Source organism: Pimephales promelas, chromosome 24, assembly GCF_988280905.1.
Source record: "Pimephales promelas chromosome 24, fPimPro1.hap1.1, whole genome shotgun sequence".
Lineage (NCBI taxonomy): Eukaryota > Metazoa > Chordata > Actinopteri > Cypriniformes > Leuciscidae > Pimephales > Pimephales promelas.
In genome coordinates this window covers 6,825,613-6,847,130 of record NC_142792.1, presented here as the reverse complement: position 1 = coordinate 6,847,130, position 21,518 = coordinate 6,825,613, and the positions used below count along the sequence as shown (strand labels likewise).

The following is a 21,518-nucleotide window of genomic DNA, read 5'->3' as shown; positions in this document are numbered from 1 at the left end:
GCGGTTCAGACAAATTTGAGTTGTAATGGAAGATGGCAGATGGAATCCGGTGTCTAGTCAAGCTCTATTAAAGGATCTGAGCAATCAAAATATCCATCATCGAGAAAATACAACATAAGGATACAATGAGAAGACAGTGAAATTCTGTATCTCTTCCTTTCCTTTTTGTGTCAGTCATAACTGACGGCATGACGAGTCTTGGATTGGGAGCAAATTAAGCATTTTGTAACATTTTTCTTGTACTAACTAATACAAACCTACTGGCTACACAGTGTTAAAAAGCATGGGTTGGAAAGGCAAATTTGTATGTCTTTTAACATGTGATTTTTTTATACATATATTTCACATGTTAAATATATGTATAAAAAAACATTCACATGTTAAGACATACTATATATATATATATATATATATATAATAGAAAGCTCAAAAATATATTTATGAAACATCAATTAAACATTCATGTGTAATATAGTTTTTGGAATTTATTAAAAGTTTTATTTATTTTTTTTATATATAAAAATTTTATAAAATATTGAACAAAATATTACTGTATATATGAATGTATATTACTGAAATGCAGTGTTATAATTGTTGCCCCAGTCAATGCATTTGCCGCATGTCTCCCTTCTGATCTGTTGCACTCTTACCTCGTTTTTCTCTTTCCCAGGCAAAAAGTGCCATCAGATAAGCATTTACTAATTACAGTGAGGAAATGAGCAGAAGTCAAAGCTGCCAGTCTCATCTTTTCAGAACACGCACACTAACTTCCTCTGTAATACGATACAGCCCTGTACCACCTGTGATACACACTCATGGTCCTCGTTTCCCCACCAAACACACTCATGGGCATAAAAGAAAGTCAGAAGCACACAGCTTGGCTTTAATCAAGTGATCTTCCTGTTAGAAGCAGAGGCTAAAAGAGTCAGTTGGACCCAGACACACATTCACAGCTGCTCTTACTTCACTGATCGGCCTCTCCATAGGAGACCTGAAGAAAGAAAACAGGCCTGAGTTATTCAGGAACGTAAGTGTGAGATTTAACAGCGGTAAATTTCCAGTCCTTGAAGACAAATTGGACTGAGGTCAAAAATGTTGCATCTTTACTTTGGCCAGAACGAATCACCGCCAAAGCAGATCTTTCTTTAACTGGCTGAGGCAAGAAGGTCTGTCTGTCAGCATTCTCATTCATCCATGCATGCTTTTTATGAATGTAAATATAACAATTATGCACATACGCTACCATTCAAACGTTTTTTTTGTTTGTTTTTAAAAAAAAAAATATTTTTATGCTCACCAAGGCTACATTTATTTGATCAAGAATAAAGTAAAAACTGTAAAATAGTGAAATTTTATAAAAATTTTGTATAAGAATTTCTGATTTAATATATTTTAACAAGTAATCTTTTTCCTGTGTTAGCAAAGCTTAATTTTCAGCATCATTTCTCTAGTCTTCAACGTCACATGATCCTTCAGAAATCATTCTGATTTGCTGCAGAACATGATCAAGAAAAAAAAAATATGATCAATGTTGAAAACGGTTGCTTTAAATTTTTGAGGAAACGGTAATAATTTGATCAATACAAAGTTCAAAACAACAGCATTTGTTTGAAATAGAAATCTTTAGTAACATTACAAATGCATGTACTGTCAATTTAATGAATTAATTTTTTGTAACACTTTATTTCGATAGTAACACTTCAGACATTCTAGAACAAAGTAACTTTGCAACTACATGCCAACTTATTCTTACTAAGCTGAACTCTAACCTAACGGTCAAATGCAATGACAATTAGTTGACATGTAGTTGTGAATAGTTAAATGTCTAAAGTGGAAAAAACACTGTATAATCCATGACGCAGCACACAAACTGACTGAAGCATATAGCGAAGCCTGACCGCTAATAGTGGACCACCAGCGGTTTGTTATTGTGAAATAATTGTGCCGCTGGACCACAAAAGCACAAGGCGGAGCAGGAAGCACTCAGCTTCTGAGTGAGACCGGCAAACAGCTTTTAGCTCGATCCCTTCTTTAACAGGGACTGATTAAGAACAGAACGGATACATTTACTCAATTCTCTGGTACAAGTGAGCTGATTAGGTACAAAGCAAAAAGTTATGGCTATGGCCAGACCGCAGAAATGCTCAATGAAAACCAGCAGTCAGGTCATAAAGTTACCACATGGCTTCATATTGCTGTTATAATGTAGAATGCATGGGGAATCTGTCACAGACCATAGACCAGTTTCCCCATCTTGCTTGTTTCTGTTACCAGTCTTATACTGCGCACAACAGACTGTATTTGAACACTTAAGTCACACTTAAACATGTCTGAATGCCATGGCATTAGAAAATAAAACATTAATCCAAGAGGCATCTGCAAAGAAAAGATACTAAACACTTAAACATAGTTTGACGTTTTTACACGAACAAATTTTGGCCAGATGTAAAAATTACCAAACAGAGAGGAGGCTTGTTTTCTGATTTATCCCTGGCCCAAACTCCAGCTATTTTTCATACACACACACAGAAGTAAGAAGTAACACACAACACACATTACAACACCGACATTTTGGAGAAGTGCACCGGTGGGAGACCATGCATGCATGATGCTCTGACCCAGACGGTCCTGTAAGAGCTTAATCCGTGTGCGAGTCTAATTTGACAGACTTCAAAAGCAGAGCTCCCGATCACGCGCATGTGGGCCGCTACATAATCGCTTGGATTCAACCACAGATCCTGATGGGCCAACTAAAGGCCTCAAGACCCACTCTGAGAGCCTGAGCTGGAGAGAGTTAAAAAAGAAGAGGTTTTAGAGCGTGAGAGGGAAAGAGAGAGATGAAAGGTGTGGGTGTTGGTGTGTGGGTTCAAGAGGTCTCTCCTGTCTCTCTCCATACATCCACCTCCATCAATCATCCCAATCAAACCCTTCTGTCATCACCTGATTGAAACTCAAGACCAATAATGGAGAAGAAAAACTGAAGGATCAAGGATTAGCAAAATAAGAGCAAGTTTGTTCTTGGAGAGTAAGATTAGAAAGACATAGCAAGAGTTTTACTTTTATGAAACAGAATAGTGAGAATCCTTAAAATAAAATAAAAAAATATGGATCATGCACACCAACAGCTAGGCCACAGCTCAGGATTCTGCAAGTATAAAAAAAAAATATATAAAATAAAAAATAATGATAAATAGCCTTTATGAATACACGACCGAGAATGACTAGATATAAAAATGGTTCCAAAATCTGCTTTTGAAATAAAAATAAAAAACACCAACAGGATATTCAAAGAAAATAAATTGTAAAAATAGAACACAAAAAAGTCCAAATATAATATAAAATAAAAATAAGTAATGAAAAGATTAAAGCTTAAAAAAAACAAAAACAAATAAAATTAGGACTTCTAACTATTTTTGTCTTTAGAATATCGAGTATTGAATTAGGACACATTTTAGCCCTTAAAACATTTACCACATAAGCTTCAGGCAAAAAATAAAAGTTTTTAATGTCACTACATTAAAACAACAATGTTATAAATATTGCTAACGTAAATCTTTGCCATTTTAATGCAATTGGCTGATACCATAGCTAGCTTGGTAAATAAAAAGTAAAACAACATCACTTAAATTTAGCTAAGTTGCATATGACCAACAGCTGTTTGTGACCCTGAGACAAAAATAGAAAACGTCTTTCCAAAATCAGATCAGCAAGAAAACAGCTGTATCTTATTAAGATTGTGTGAATGTGGCACACTGTGTCAAATTGGCATTTCCCCTGGCTGGTGCTAACTCAGTCCAGCACTAATAAGGCCAGTGAAGTCTGTCATTGTGGTCATTCGCTCTCTGTGGTGAGATAGCCGGTCCAGATGTGTGTGATTTGATTGTAAGCAAGCCAATAAGCTCTCTATGGGCAAACAGGCAGTTTTCTCTATACAACATAGGATTGAGGCTCCCGGTGGAGGATCCTCCAAGCTTATGCACATCAAAACAGGATTGAGAGTTCATGACAATGTGAAGATATAAGCACATCACTCTATATAACCATACCAACCGTCAAAGTACGTGGAATGATTATAGTCTCTTTTGAGTTTTAAAGTGAGAAGGGCAGCATCACATTAGCGGGTGAACTGGCGGTCAGACACAATCTGTGAGAAACAAGACGGTCAAGTATAAAAATACTACCTTACAAAGGAGCCTGGGAAATCATCCATGCCTCATTAACTGTTCCTTGAGTCTCTTTACAGCTGGTATTAAGATCAGTTTCGGATGATCGGTTTATAAGTGGACAGCGCTAAAGACTGGTTTAAATGCGGCTTAAAATGACTCGCACTTAGGTCAAAGGTAGCTGAGAACACGTTACCACATTTTATTAGTAGTGCATGTGCTAACCTGGGTTTTAAACTTTTAAAACTGCTTTTTGGCACGTTCACATATAATCCCCTAGTGGACGATAAAAAAGGTGAGAGAACCCTATCTACATACAGCTCAACACGACTGGGACACATGCATTAACCGCTAGGCTACAGCTCCTTTGGTATTACTGCAGGATTCTCCAAGTATTTGAACAAAACACTAAATAAAACAAAAGGAGAAAGATTAACAAGACAGACTAAACTTTGGCTCCTTTGGGTTTTGAGAATAAAACGTCCATGTTCATGTTCACTGGCACCATTACAATATGCTTCATAACTGTCTTTGGTGTGTTTGTTTTCACTACAGGAAGAAAGCAGGTGTTCACACAGAAATAAAGGAAGCCTGAGATGTGTGTATGGGAGTCGATACATTGATGCAACCCATTGTGGGTGGGAGTAATAACTGTTTGCATACCTGCCATCCTGCCTGTGTCATCCTCAACTAATTAAAAATCAAATTGCCCCAACAATCGGGCAACATTCTGCATTAGCCTGACAATACAGTGGCCAGGGACACTCGAGAGGACTTCAAAGCCCAGCGGGGTGAATGGAGCTTGTGTTTGGTAGGGGGTGCTGGTGGTCCTCAAACCCCCCGCCCATTTTACAGACATCCAGCTATGACCATCATGGTACTCTCGCTGACCCATTGAGGTGAAGGGGGAAGAAATGAGAGAAAAACATGAAAAGAGAACAGATGAGAGAGCACTTGGTAGAGGAAAAGAGTCCAGGTGGTTTTTGGGAGTTAGTTAAATGGACTGAAGCAACATTTACACACTGGAAATCCAGTTTCCAGACTTTCTTTAAAGGAGTAGTTCACTTTTAAAAAAACTTTTGCTAATGTACTCACCCCCATGTCATCCAAGATGTCCAGTGCAGTTTCAGTGCAGCTTCAAAGGGCTTTAAACGACACCAGACGATGAATAAGGGTCTTATCAAGCGAAACGATCTGTCATTTAAAAAATAAATAAAAAAGTTTAATCTTTATAGGCACAAATGCTCGCCTTGCTCTGTTCTGTGATGAGCGTTCGTGACTCTCCTGCTCGTTCATCAAAATAATTTTTTTTTTTTTCGAGTCATGACTCGAAGGGTCCTAGATGAGACCCTTATTCATTGTCTGGTGTCGTTTAAAGCCCTTTGAAGCTGCACTGAAACTCTCATTTGGACCTTGAACCGTTTGGTTCCCAATGAAGTCCATTACATGGAGAAAAAAATCAAAAACCTTAATTTCTTTTCGACTGAAGAAAGAAAGACATGGACATCTTGGATGACATGGGGGTGAGTAAATTATCAGCATTTTTTTTTCTCATTTTTAAAAAAAAATTTGTTAAAAGTGAACTACTCCTTTAAAGGGACTCTGTGTAGATTTTTAGGTATTTTATTATCTGAAATCAATATTTTTATTCATAAATATGTCCTCAATGGTGTACAAATACCTCTGCAAATTATCTGACTTATCCTCGTAAATGAAGAATTTATTATCTTTATGTACATGGGACGGGTAGGTTCACGGAGGCTTCCATGTCCGTTCCGCCATCTTGAAAACTATAATAGCACAGAGGGTCAAAAAGTACCACAAGCCAAACGCGTTTTCGCTCAGACTCAGAGCCATCGTCACGTCACATTGAGAGGCGCATTCCCTGCAAGTTTAAACGGCTGCATTGCACTCCTATGATTGCTGATTGCTCTTTTACTCTATTATTTGTAATTGCGGACCATATGCCGAGTCACAGGAGAATGCATCCTCCTCGCAAAAAAAGGCCAGACTTGAACGAAAAAGGAAACGTGACCGGAGATTGCAAAAAACAAGACCATTCATTTTTCCGTCATAAAATTAATCGGATATGGTTCGATTTTCTGCGTTTTTCGCAGCCAGCATTTTGAGAGGTCTTTTGACAATTCAGGGCCGGGGGAGCTCGTCCTCAAATCATTGAACATTATGCGCCGTGCTTTCAGTTTCGGTTTTCAATTCGATCAAGTGTTTATGTTCTCTTCTCTATATTGGATTATGAAATTAATAAACCTCGATCCTCTTTCAATCAGATTGAAATTTAGGATCGAATAAAGTGTGATTGAGCAGCCTATTCGATAACTAATGTATTATTTGGGCACAATATACACAATACATACACAATAACAGCCTAGCTGTTCTGTCTGCCCAGCGCTTCCACAGGGCCGCGCGCGGGTGTGTGTGTGTTTGTGTGTGTCCATACCTGGTCCATACCAGACACACTGCCAGTCTCCGTTCAGAATCGATTGGTTCACGGAAATTGGTGGTCTTGTTTTTAATATGTGGCTCCAGAATCGCTAGCAAAGCATCAAACTGTCCCGCTGACATTCTGAGGTAAATTTTGAATCGCTCAGGATAAATTCGCAACTTCTTGATAATGAACTCCTTCCTCTCGGCGCAATTTCAGGATTGGATGGATATTTTCTATTTCTTCTCTTTTCAATATGAGAGAGGGCAAAAATCATCCTCACTGCTTGACGAATCCATTTGGTATTTTTGCGTTTTTTCCCGCAAAGGTTTAATAAATACGCAACGGACTCGGTGTGCAAGGTTTCTATGCGTGACGAATTTTTAGGCTGACGTACAGGAAAATACGCATACGAATATTTCGTGCTCAGTGTGCAATGGCCTTAAATATCGGGATAGCGTTTTCAACCGTGGAAATAGCTAATGCAGCAGAAAGATTTCAGAAGAGACGCTGAAGTTGCCTGCTTTCTCCTCGACAGGTTAGTCAATGTTACAGTCTGACTTAAATTTTTTTTGTCATTGCTTGGTTGTGTACTTTATTATATAGACAGTATAACATTTATAGGTAAAAAAGTTAAACAAGGTCTTTGATGAATAGCAGCTATTGACTACTTTACTCGCAGCTATTGTGAAGGAAGGTGCTAAAAACAAGGTTTGTAAGTTAATTCTTTATAACCTATAAATTCAGTAAGAATATAGAGATAATGATTGTAAGAAAATATTGAAGAAAATATTGCTCTCTGTAAGATTTTCTATAGCTTTTTATATATAAATGATCAATTAGCTAAAATTGTGATTTTGCTATGTGGATAAGATTGTACAGAGAATTAAAATTAAATTATACAGCTAGACACATAAATTGTACACATAAGTTAACACATAAGTTGCTGTTTTTTTTTTTAAGTTACAAACCTGTTCACCCGGAGAAAAACTCGATGAAGTGTTACTACAAGACATCCTGTCATAGCATTTTTGGTACATAACGGCAACCGTAGATGCAATACGCACTTGAAAAAGCGAGGCGCTGGAGAGCAAAATTCGTTTGAATGCAAAATACTATTTAACCACTAGATGGGGGTATTTCCTACACAGAGTCCCTTTAAGGAAAAGTAAAAACAGGTAAAATCTAAAATAAAATAAAACATAGGTAGGTACATAGATGAGTGTTTTTGTTTCCTAAATTACCAGGTATGAATCCTAAATCACCAGGTATGAATAGGTGAACCATAATAATCAGTACATTCCTCCATAAAAAGACCGCAAATGATTTACATTAAAAGCTGAATTGAATTTTATTTTGATTTTGAATTTGATTAAATTCCAACATCTTATACTGACGAGAGAAATTCAAATACATGATTGTATGTTCAAACCTAAATCTTTAACACATATGTGCAAAAAAGATAATTTCGTAATTGAACATACTAACTCGGCATCCCTACTGAAAATTGAAACTATAAACACATTTTTACTGGTTTTCTCTTCATCCTTAAGTTGAAGTCAGACAAATCATTGATAAAAAAAAAAAAACACATTCATTAGATTGTCCAAACACATGCCAGTTTCCTACAGAAAGAATCTCACTCCTAACAGACCATTACATTCTTTAGCACTTCATTCGTTTTACAAGCCATACAGCATTGAAAAGGTCACACTATTTTAAAAAGACCTCATCTGTATTATTTACAGTGCCAGGGCGACACAAAATATGTCCTTTCTCCTAATTACCGACTCCATAAACCCAGAAGACTCCATTCACACACCAGTCTGCCAAACACACTGTGGTACACTTCTCAGCTGGAGTGGGCTTTAGGAAGCAGGGGTCGGTTGACTAACGACAACACCAGACGAAGGAACCAGAGATAGACAAACTCACTTTAACTGCCTCAGAATGGAGAGAAGTAACAATCCACCATATCGAAAAAGCCGAGGTTCATGTTTCAGAGAAAAGATCTTCAGGTTTCAAGATTCAAATATGGTTTTTAAAACACCATAAAGGTCGTCCACTTGTAATGGATTTGGAATATAGAGTCAATGATTTAATGGGGTATATCACCCAAAAATAAAAATTGTGGCATCATTTAGTTACTCAACCTTATTGATCCATACCTATATGACTCTTTCTTTCTGCTTCAGAACACAAAAGATGATTTCTTGAAGTCAAAAAACTTTGGAGCCGATTGACTTTCATTATATGAACGACAAAAACAACAAAAGACTTTGGGCTTGAGTTTTAAAGACAAGAGGATTAGTAAATGATTTCCGTTTTTTGAGTGAAATTTTCCTTTGCAAGTCCAATCTATGCTAAACTAATTGCTTTAGCATTAGAGTCAAAAAGGGGTGATTTTTTGCCACCGCAGAACTTTGATGGATGAAGAGGGTTGTAATGACAAACAGAGAGAGCGTTGAGAAGAGGAGAGGGAGGGCAGATGGTGGACGTGGATGTCGACATGCTGTAGCTTCAAAAGAATTCCTCTGAGCTGCCACCTTGCCTCCCCTGTCCCTTCCCCACTAATGTTTTCCACAGTAATCCACTTAAAGCAGGACAAAGAGACGCTCTGAGTGTCTGAATACGAATGTCTTTGCAGTTGTGTAACATCTTGCGGCATGTTTATATGACGGCGTGTCAAGTTAAAACGAGACCCATGCGTTCTGTTCCACTGCTGTCCATAACGCTTGTGTGAACCGCTCCTTGGAAGGATTGTGGTGTAAAAAGATGCGCATATGCAGTTGGAAAGAATTAAAGTCTCTTGCATTGTTTTCCCTCAAGACCACCCGATGTGTCTTCTTGGCGTGAGATACAAATTCAAAAAAAAAAGGAAAACGAAAAGAGTTGACTTTAGACTCTGCCAACATTAAGTTCATAAATAAAAAGATCTATGTAAATCAACAGAACAGACGCCAACAAGCCAACAATTTCTCCACTATGTCTGAATGTCACCTCGAAGCTTGAAAAACACCCATCATATGCATGAGAACATCTCCAGATTTACAAAACCACATTGTGGCTTCTGCTCAAAAAAAAAAAAAAAAAAAAAAAAAAAAATGCTTCCTAGTCAGAACCCATTCAATGACAAGCCATATCAACACAGATATGTGGAGAACGTTTCCTGAAAGTCAGAAAACAGCACTCACTTTCATTTAAAAATGAGCTTTAGAGCCAACCAGTCAGTTATAAGGATGCCTCAGTGAAAAACAAACAAAAAGAAACTCTGTCATCATCTCCTTTATATCGGTTTAGACTAATGATGAGAGAAACAGAGACAGAGATAAACAGAGACAAAAACAGTTGAAACAGTTTCTTTCTGTTCAACAAAAGAAAGCCATCGTTTTGGAATGATAAGGAGAGTAAATAACGATCTTTAGTTTTTAATTTGTGCTGAAGAAAGTAATGTCTGAAATATTTTACAAACCACACAAGGTTATGTTTGTATTTTCAAATCTTATAAATACATATTCTAAATGCAAATCTTATAAAACAGAGGAACACACACACATGCACGCACATACAAATAAACAACTATTGTTCATTTAAATGAAAACTACACAAATTCACTAAAACAGACAAAACTGACGTCATCATCAGGGATGTTGGGTAATGTTTGAATAAAGTGAATGAATAAAGGAGATGATGTGTTGCAAACAAAACTTTTCCAGCTGGATATAAAACAGTGGACAATTCATTCATCAAGCTTAGAGCTCGTCTTTATATGCTGGATGAGGTCGGGAAGTCCTGTGTGTATTAATGAGGTGCACATGGAGAATTATTTTTTGACACATTTGGATATCTTTTGGTCACTCCATCAACAGAATGTTGCTTTCTGAATATACCCATGTGAACGATAGTCAGTAAATTCTGATGTAGCTTATGGTTTTAGGATTGTGTCCCTGACACACAGAAAGAAGAGTTATGAATATGTTTGCCTCGCTGTAAATCAAGCCTCAGAGAACCTTTTCATTTGTCTTTGAAGGGGAAACGTGATAAAATGCTCGATTTCCAGCCCATTCTCCCCTCCAGGGATCAAGGGATAAATGAAGGAATGTCATATGTAAGAAAGAAGCTGTAGCAATCCTCATTCACATTGAAGATCGGAGACCAAAATAAGACCTCCAACACAGGACACAGTCTTACCAATTGGTCCAATTGGTAACAACTATCCCCAAAATTCAATCAAAAGCTCTGTTTCCACCTGACAATAATATTTGTCTTGGCTGATCCGATCACAAGTGGTCAGCCCAGACAGTTTAACATGCTTTGTGCATGTTAACATCAAGTCTCTGGTGTTCAATAGTTCAATAGAACAGAACTGAACAATTAAGACACAAACGGAGGAATTTGTTTAATCTCCAAAGTGTGTTCATTTTACCAAAACACAGCTAGAAAATGAGACTGACCAATTAAGAAAACTCACAGCTTTAAGCTCTAAATCTTTTCAGAGAACACTTCAGTAACGCCCAACTTATAAATCCGAAAGTGGATCCTCATGAAGCTCCAACCGAACAGGAATCCCTAAGGATTACACTGTCATCGGCTCATTATCACTAGACATACACAGCCATAAAACACTTTCATAATGAGCTAGAGATCCACAGAGTCACAAACACTGTTACTCTCTCTTTTTCATGTTCACCCATTAGCCGTTTCCCCCCATTCTGTTGCATCACTTTGATCCAGAGAAGCATGACATACAGAGAAACTAAGTTTTAAAAAAAACATTTTTGAATAATATTTAAAACATAAGTAACAAAAATAGTGTTTTATTGTTGGTCCCTTTAAATAGATTCAATGATTCATTTGCACCCCACCCACCCCCAAATCACACACACACACACACACACACCACTGATCTATATAGAATCATTATATAGATCAGTGACACACACACACACACACACACAAGCATGAGTCAAAACTGTGTGACAAAAACCTGCTGTGATCCAGTATAACTATGAGTCTACGATCAGAGCTATCAGCTTGCACTGAAACCTGAACATCAACAAGAAAGAAGTGTTGGATGGACTGAATCCAAGATGGAAGTAAAAATCCTCAAATTGAGAGTTTCTTGGTTTAAAACCAGTTCTAAAGATTCAAGAAAAAATCTGTCACTGGGGTGATATGTACTATTTGAATGTGTACCTTTAAGATACTAATATGGGGTAAATAAGGAACAAAGGTGTAACTTTTGAAAGGGTACCACCCCAGTGACAGCTTTTGTACCTTTTTTTCTGAGAGTGTAGGAATGTAAGCCGACAAATTCTTCTTAGACAGATGTGTGTATTGGTGTCTGCTGCTGAGTTTAGGGCAGGAGTTGGTGAGAGTGTGTGTGTTTGTCCCGCGTACCTGCACAAAGCTGCACATCACATACTCATCAAACATTGGCAGACTGGGCCTGCTTTCACGGTATATGTGCAGAGTGTATATCGTCATGACGACAGGCTCGGCCTCTGATTCGTCCATCACCAGAATGTTGATTCTGCTGTTGCCCAGGCCAACTGGATAGTTTGCCATTCTGAAAGAAACAGAAGTTCTGAGGAACTCAGTGTACCCAATCGCTTATGCACACACACACACACACACACTTCACTTTTGGGGGTTATTCTAACTGTGACACTGTGACAGGGCAGGAGGATTACTGTGGATTAAAACTGGGTCCCAGTCAACAGGTGACTCGTGGAAAAAAGAGACAGCCCAGACTGCTTTCAGACGAATCCATCAACCCTTTGCTTTCTATGAGTAGAACTAATAACCATAAAATTGAGTCTTTCTCCGAAAGGCTTCCCTGTAAAAAATTGGAACTTGCAGTTGTTTTATTAAGGATTGATTTATATGTAATCTAACCAATACAAATTACTTTCTTTGACATAATCTAATGTAGTGAGTGGATCAAAGTGGATCAAAAAAATTTCATCAAAGTTGATCCTAAGACAAGAACGGGTATTGTTCAAAATTCATTACTTTGATGAAAGGTTTTGATCCACTTAAAACGTTGACTACTGTACAAAATAATTACATAAATATTATTATTAAAATATTCATTATTGAACATAATAAAAGCATTCATATCCATGTTATTTGTTGGCTGTTTTATTTTATTATTATCATTAAGCATTTCTTTATTAAACACAAATTAAAAGCCCAATAGCTTCTTATTATAATCTTGGGTCAGGGTCAGCTTTAAACGTGTAAAACGCTTTTTCCCCTCTGTGGGTATTAGAGATTACAGACTGTAATGGAGTCTAGTAGACAGTAATCAGGGATTTTAAATGTGTGTGTGTGTGTGTATGACTCGCCATGCATGGGAAAGCAAATTCAGAAATTAATCTGATAAATCAATCAAACGGTGAAGTGAGTTTGAGCTGACACATAAGAAGCTAGATCTGATTACCAAGAAAAAAGCAGCGACGGCACTACCGTACCGCAGACCCTTTGTTCATTGTTTCCCAGCTCAAGCTGCTGTGTTTTACAACACTGACTGCATGGCTACTCAGTCCACACAGTGAAGTTTCTGTGATTTTATGCACATAAAATTATTCTCCTAAATGTACATTTGAATGCCACAATAATTAATTCTACATTCTGTCCATTGAGTTTGTGGTTATGCCATAAGTGTTTGGCCTACCTGGGTCCACGATGTTCATCCAGGTGAATATGACAGTGTGGGCTGACTGGTTCTGGACGGATATGAATGGCCATCACATCAAACGGAACCTCGGCTCGATATTCCTTCATCCATGCGTTAAATGTCGGCATCAGGGCCATCGGAGGGTCTGTGTACAACTGCCTCAGGTGGGGATCAACACACCTCCCTTAAAACAGAAGTAAGGCACATTTAATGGTTTTATACTGATTTCCTGTAAAAAAAAATATATAATCCATTGGATTGAGAAGTTCAATCAAATGAACTTTTATGGAGGATTTAGTTTATTGAAGTTTATTGAAAGGATTTCTGGTATAGGATTACACAATCCTCTATTCCAGACTCTAAAAGATACAAACTAGATATATATACAAATTCACATTTTGATTTTTTTTTTTTTAAAACACATTAATTTCATAAATTGATGTTTCCTAACATCCTAAATAAATTACATAAAATTAATTACTTAGTTACAGACAAACTTTATAATTATTTAGGACTTTCTTTTTCTTTTGAGTACACAAAACTAACACATTATAACACATTAATTGTTTCTTTTAATTTAGACAGTTAAATTAGACAGAAATTGGGCAGGGATTTCTATTTCCTGGCATGCTTTGCCATGACACGCGAAAGGGAGAATAAATGCTAAAATTAAATGTGTTATATAATGCTTTTTGTGCAAGAATAATGTTAAATGGGAGATTTAGTAGTGTTTGTTTTGCTATGCTAATTTAGAAGAGTTTCTGTTATGTGTTTTTTTTTTTTTTTGGGGGGGGGGGGGGGTTACCATCATGTTGACGAGTTTGAACAAGAACTTAGTTTGAGAACAGAAATATGATAATGTTCTATGTCTAGCTATGCCATGCTAATACTATCAAAGCATTGTGGTACCAATTAGAAAGTTAGAATTTACTAAATAATAGTTAAAGGGAGCCAGACTGCCACTACTAAAAATATTTAAGTTGAGACACGATAATTATAAGTTAAATGTATGAATTAGCTTACTTAAATATTTCAAGTTAAGAGCTAAAAGATAAGAGTAGAAAATTAAAATCTGCCAGTTCTGCTTACTTAAAGGAAAACAGCAGGTGCTTTATAAAAACAAATGTTTATTTGTAATTCTTATAGTCAGATTAATATGTTACCATATGGTACTTGCCTTTTCTTGACAGTGAATCTGATGCCTCTGGGCTCTTTGGCTCATCCAAGCTGTTGGGATTATAGAAAGTACAGCGATTTTTAGAAGAAAACAACACGTGCTCGAAAATGCTTTATTAATGCAGGTGGTTGGAAGAATGGAATGTTAGCAGATTGTTTTCCAGGAATAATAAAAGCAAGCATTTTATGACTTTCCCCTCCTCATTTTAACATATAAAAACTATCAATGTTGGATTGAAAAGGTGTCTTCATTTGTTTGAATGACTTGACATGATAACAAGCCTTGCTGTAATTATTTCTTGAGGTAGTAAGATGCTCAAAGACTTTAACCATTTTTACACAAAAGTGTATAAAAACTGTATTTTTTTTTAATTGTAAACCATTTTGAACGTATTATTGCCATTACATAAAATAATTCACTCAATAGGGTTTTGGAAAGGAATATATAAAAGTAAGACATCAGGAGGTTTGGGAGATATTGTGTGAGAAATATTGTAAAAACAAATGTTTTGACTGGACTGCAGATGACCCAAAGCACCACAGGCTTAAACCAGGACACACCAGGACATCACTAAGAATGATTGAGTACAAAACAATTTGTTTGAAATTATCTCCGGACCCTAACAGAATTGTTGCACGCCTGCAGCATAACTCATCTCATCGTTGAAGAAAGAATAAGGCTTGATGATATGACCCGGGGAATCTGCAAATGTGTCATCATGTGCAAGTATGTGTTTGTAAGTGTGTGCAACCTTTCAGTCTGATGTCTTCTCATGTAGTAAAGGCTGAGTTCTTGGAGCAGGGCCATGAGAGCTGGTCTCCATCTACAATCCTGTGCGCTGAGGGACTCTCCCTGGATTAGATCATTGCGGAGCTCATCAGGAGGAGGAGATATAGGGTACAGCTGCCAACACACACACACACACACACACACACACACACACACACACACACACACACACACACAATTTATTTAACAGACAAAAATGCAAAACAGGGACATACAGGTTTATTATGCGATAAGTTTACATGGAAAGATCCTTCAAACATGTATGTCAAATTTGAATGTCAAATTCAACAAAATGTATGTCTGTTATTCCATATTAAAAAACATAGCTAATATGAGCATCTTTAAAAGTGCATTAAATGTGTCTTTACCAGCTGGAAGGGTCCTGGTCTTTTGAGATGCTGATTAAACTGCCGCAGTAAATGCATCTCATCTGGAGGCAGACACAGACCGTTTGGCCCCTCACAGTCACCGTACTGCAGCACGAGTTCAAATAATCAGGCCACAATGATAAAAACTATTGATGTGCATGGGGAAAAAATGACTATTTTACAACGCAACAAAGAAGACAAGGAAATTGAGCCGAATAAATAAAAAATGTGCTGTTTGTAAAGCATGGGAAATCACTTATTTGACATTTTAATTCACTTTTTATTAAATGGGCCTCGTTTCTAAAACACAAGCGGAAAAAAACATATTTTGGACTGAATTGACTGCTTTGATTATATAAAGAATGGGTTCATAAATTTGGTTCCACTAGTGTTTCATAAATGTCCTTTTAAATTTACATATGTTTAAAATCACACAAACTAAGTGGCGGTTTTATTTTACATGGACCAATTTGCCTCATGGGGGAAAATGTGTCAAGATCATAACAATGGCCAAATACTAATTTAATCTTGGTAAAACCTGTTATTGGACACTTTATTTCTCCACTCCAAAAGGAGTCGGGACACATAAAAAAAAGAACTGTGTTAATTAATTAACTTGCGTAACATAAGGACACGCAGACGTCCGTTTTACCTTTTGTGTCTCTTCCTGGGTGTTAAGAGGTGAACTGGGCTCACTGTTGCATACTGGGAAAAGCAGTTTCAGCACATCCTCCAGCATATACTCTTTGGCTATCTGTCCGTCAAAGTGAGGGTCCTTCATTCCATCGAAGTGTAGATCAGTCTGAAGCTGAGACAGAAAGAGTGTGTGTTGATATGCTGCTCTCTAGTGGTCATATTGAGAGCTTGCATGGGAGATCACGACTGTCTGTTCATTCTTACCTTCACCACCACTGGACGCAGAGAAGTGTTATAGTGCAATGAGAAGGTCATTAACTGAAAACACAGCTTACACCTATAAGAAAAAAACAACAAAAAATAACCAACATTGCATACATTGAGCTGATCAACATATTATAAATTATATATATACAGTATAGCCAAAAGTATTATTAATAAACACATTATTAAATCAATGGATTTTAAGTTAAATATAGGACAAACACAGTTTTAGTAATGCATTGGAAAACATTTATGAGCTTTAATATTTTGGTAACACTTTAAAATAAGGTCAACATTACTATTCGTCCTATTCTTCTGCAATCCAGGTTTGTTTGAGCTGCGCCCTCTACTGTACAGGTGTGAATTTACATTTCCTTCAACCTGAGGCTTTTATTATAATTGTATTATTATTTTAAAACAAACAAGAATGTCCAGCCCAGATCAGGAAAAAGTAATGCAACAGTAACACAACATTACCTTCCATTAAAAAACAAACAAACTATAATGCAATTAGTTACTTAATGAATTACTTTTAAATGTAATGTTCCTCAACACTGATAACACATATATTTCCCATGTATGATTTTGTTTTATAACTATAAAGTGTAACCAGTATTTTTTTAATAAGTTGTTATATAACAACAAAACATTCACTTTTCTGTAATATTAATATTAATGTATGTAGGCACTTTCTGGATGATTGTGTTTATGACCTTGGTGAAGAGCTGCTCTCCTTTGTGGATAATAGGGCAGCTTTCAGGATGTCGCTGATAACTTGATTCATGTGATCAATTGCTTGATGTGAGAGCAAAAGACCCAGTCTTTCTCTAAAGAATACCTGTAACTGAAAGAGAGAGAGAGGTCTGAAACAGTACATAAACTCAAAGATGAAGAGCATCAATAACAGAGAGATCTCATCACTCCAACATTCAGCATCCGTTCAGTCTCTCTAAACAAATTAAGCAGAAGACTGCAATTGCTACACTACAAAACTTGTTCATCAATACTGATTTAACAGTGACATGCATCCTGCCACAGCAACTAAGACAAAAACTCCCCCATGTAGAGAACAGACTTTAACTGTCAAAAGAATATTTACGGTACAAATTCATTTTTTTTCTGGGTGAACCAATTACAAAGCTATAAAATAATTAGTTAGATTTCCTATTCAGCTTGTGTCATTTTTTTATAATGTTGCATACTGTTTAGCCTATACAGTTAAAGGGATAGTTCACCCACAAATTAAAGTTCTGACATCATTTACTCACCCTCAAGTTGTTCCAAAACTATATTCATTTAAATATTCTGAAGAATGTGGGTAACCAAATATTCTGGTCCCCACTGACTTCCATAGTATAAAACACTATGGAAGTCAATGGGGACCAGAGTGCCAATTTCCCAATATTATTCAAAATATCTTCCTTTATATTCAACAAAATATAATGAACATAAAGAACTTCATGCAGGTTTGGAACAACTTGAGGGTGAGTATTTTTGGGTGAACCACCCCTTTAAAATTAAGTTGAATAAATCCCAGTGTTTTTAAGAACATCTTTGTGAACAGTAACATATGAAATGTGTATTTGAAATGTGTACACAGTATCATCACATGGGAGAAACCATTCCACTGTACACAGCAGTACAACAGATGGATGAAACCAGCTGAAGAGTAATGACAGAGCAGTACAGTTAGAGGGCAGAAGAACAATTGTTTATGCTTGTGAAATAACATTACTAAACCACACAAAATGTGTACTAAACCATCTTAATTAGAAGCTACCATAAACATAACAACCCTAAAATTATTTTTAATGAAGATGACACTAAGGGGAAATTTTGTCACAAGGACACATTTGCACACAAATGTTCAGTTTTGCATAAGATTGTGATCTATATCACATGGTACAGACACACACCCAGGACCAGAGGGGAACGAGCAGACCTTTAGGAAGGCTTTATAGTGATCTGCCTGTTTGTCAGGACTCTTTTATCAACCACTGAATCTCAGTAAACATGATCTGTCTCATATTAGATCTCAATGTGCCCTCCAGCTGTTTACAAGATTCTGACTGAAGCCTCTTCAGTTACAGTAATCTGGCATTACACACACACACACACACACATAAACAAATGAGAGTTTCACAGCTGCATGCAGGCCTAATAAACATCACATGGGGAATAAATGCTTAGCCAAGCCTTGATCATCAGTAAACTGCAGCACAGGGATACAAACTGCAATATTAAGACTAGAGAAATCTCATCTGATCTGATTTAAAAATATAAATCAAAATAGCCAAAAGACACCTAATAATGATTTCTAAGCTCATTTGATATTGTTTTATTTAAACTGTAATTGTTTTACGGCTTTGGAGCTTTGCTCACTCTAAGGAACATTTTTCCTTACCTCAATAGCATAACTAGTTTTATCCAGGTGGGTTTTGACCAAGGCCGTGCGGTGGATGAAAGCGGTCAGCGGTGTTGCAGAGGTAACCAGGACGTATACACTTACAGTGGCATTCAGGCCCTGATTGTCTGAGCGTGAAATTGACTGCCTCCTGTAGGATACAATCACAACAACTCTGAAGAAAAACTCTGATGTTTGGTTGGCCATTTCTCTCAGATGTGGCATGACTTACTGTTGATCTTCAGCAGTGTTTAGGGTTCCCTCTTGTGGAGATGTGGAAAAAGCACAGGCTGAAGGGTGTATGGGTAATGTCACTCCTAAGAAAAGAAAAACAGAAGGCAGAAGGAGGATAGAGTCAGAGGAAGACACATAGCACATGCATCGACATGAAAGCCAAAACTACTTCAATTCTTTCCACAAAGACCTCCAGACATCTGTCTAGAGATCCCACGTTAAGTCTCACCACGTTTCCCACATGCAGGTTTAGCTTCTGCGAGAAATAAACTGAAGATCTGCTCCATAACAGATTGAGCTGCCTGCCTTATTGCTAACAGTCAACACAAGCAGCCTCATAAGTGATTGATTTTGGACGTACTACATAGGCAGAAGTGCTAAACAATCATGATGAGACTTTAATCTCAGATTATTTAAACTGAATTTGACATTAGCATGGTGCTAAGCTAACTGCAAGCTAGTCATTCAATTTCACTGCACACAAATATTAGGTAAAAAAGTTAATTTGAAAAAGTTAAAAGTAATTAACGTTTTCCTCGCTAATGTTAGAATGACTTTCAATGTCACAATGCATTCCTTTCTCCATGAAAAGGTGTGTGGAATTTCATGATTCTAATCTTTGATGAATAAAAAGTTCAAAAGTAAAGCATTTTATCTAAAATATGTTGAAAACACTAAAAAATATGATTATGTAGTTCAGACAACATAATATTTTGAATTTCTGATGATTAAATCAATCTCCATTGTATTAACTTAATTTTTCCATTTCAATGAACTTAAAATTAAGGCAACCAGGTCACTTTAATTTTTTAAGTTAAACCAACAATACTCTTTTACAGTGCAATATGGACACATTCTCAATGGAAACATTGTTAACAAAGAGACAACATATCTTCATTCACTTCTGAAACCGCCAGAAGTTGCATTTTAGAGTGACATGTGCCAGACGTGACACGATAAAACAACTATAGCGATGAAAGCTTCCTCTTCAAAGCAGCCACATTCACAACAAGTGATGAGTCTCAGTTCATTTTGTCAGCCTCTTCAGCCCGTATTTCTGTGGTGGTGCACAAGGCTCCATTGCTAGGTCCTGTGAGGCCATATAGGATCTTTTGATTGCAATTATAACTAACTTAATTAAAAACCAATAGAAGTCAAAGTGTGGGCAGTGTGCAAATGTGTGTTTATAGGCTTCACATCAACACATGCACAGCTCAACATTTCTGAGTGAGAGCGTGATCTGACACTGCATGCTGTGCAAATGTAAATTCCTTCACTGATTCCAGTCCTCGTGTCACCATTTAATCAGAAAAACACACGTGAGAAAGGATGTCGCCACACCACACATCTGAAGCAATGCTTAAGACACTCAAACATCTCTACATTACATATCTCCAAACCTTGTTCAGTTAACACACACCACACCAGCCTTGGGCCACGTTTAAAACCCCAAACCCTAAAGAAACACTTGGAAAAACATCAGGATCTCTATAACTCGGGCTTCTGCCAAAGTCTTGGTCACTCCCAACCCAAGTGTGTGAGCTATACTGAGTTCTCATTTAACTTTGTGACTGACCCGTCCATGTCATGTGTATATTTGAGCACCCTACTGTACGCCTGCCTTCAGATATGATTATGAAGAGGACACAACCTTGCCTAGCCAAACCCCAAACACCAGGACTCAATCGTTCTTGTTTCTGTGGGCGACGGGCCAACAGGAAGGACAATATTGTTTCAGAGCTGGAGACAAAGCCTCCTTTTCTGATGCTGGGCGGTCCTGATGCCACAGGGGCAGAGGGTGAAAAATCGGTCATTATTGTCACAAAACATAGGCACTGTTATCCTCCTTCTTTGAGGTCTTTCAGTGGTGATGCCCATAATTGGTTTAAAGTAGTCAAATTAAGCATGATCAAGTTCAAAGAGCTTTGTGAATATGGCATTCCTCTGACATTTAAGAAAACTCACTAGTGCTGAAATTAAATGGCATTTATTATGCACTTAACTTTTAATATGTATTCATATCACCCTTGACACTGACTTCTATGAGCAATTACAGAGAAAACCTTAAAACACTACAACACACTGCTGACAGAAATGCCTCTCTTTCTCTCTCTCTCTCTCTCTCACACACACACACACACACCACTGTCAAAGCCGTCAGATAAATTGAGAATGGTTTTTCCATCCAATTTAAATGATGAAGCTTTATCATCAAGGAATTTGGAATTTTAATGAAAGCCAAAGGGCTCCAAATGAGTTGTTTTTGACCCAGTGCTGTTTTGTTGACTTTGGCAATTTAAATAAAGCTGAAATAAAATAAAATAAGAAAATATGACATAATATATATATATATATATA

General features: G+C 37.0%; 1 protein-coding gene across 1 annotated transcript in view; it reads right to left on the bottom strand.

Annotated features, from left to right (window-relative positions):
• cped1 (cadherin like and PC-esterase domain containing 1) overlaps nt 1-21,518 on the bottom strand; it is a 47,406-nt gene that overhangs the window by 12,581 nt on the left and 13,307 nt on the right. The window contains 10 exon segments of the mRNA XM_089126816.1: nt 12,007-12,175; nt 13,286-13,468; nt 14,462-14,515; nt 15,217-15,368; nt 15,623-15,727; nt 16,275-16,430; nt 16,523-16,595; nt 17,236-17,366; nt 18,927-19,077; nt 19,159-19,243. Of these exon segments, the coding sequence (XP_088982942.1) occupies nt 12,007-12,175; nt 13,286-13,468; nt 14,462-14,515; nt 15,217-15,368; nt 15,623-15,727; nt 16,275-16,430; nt 16,523-16,595; nt 17,236-17,366; nt 18,927-19,077; nt 19,159-19,243 (1,259 nt within the window).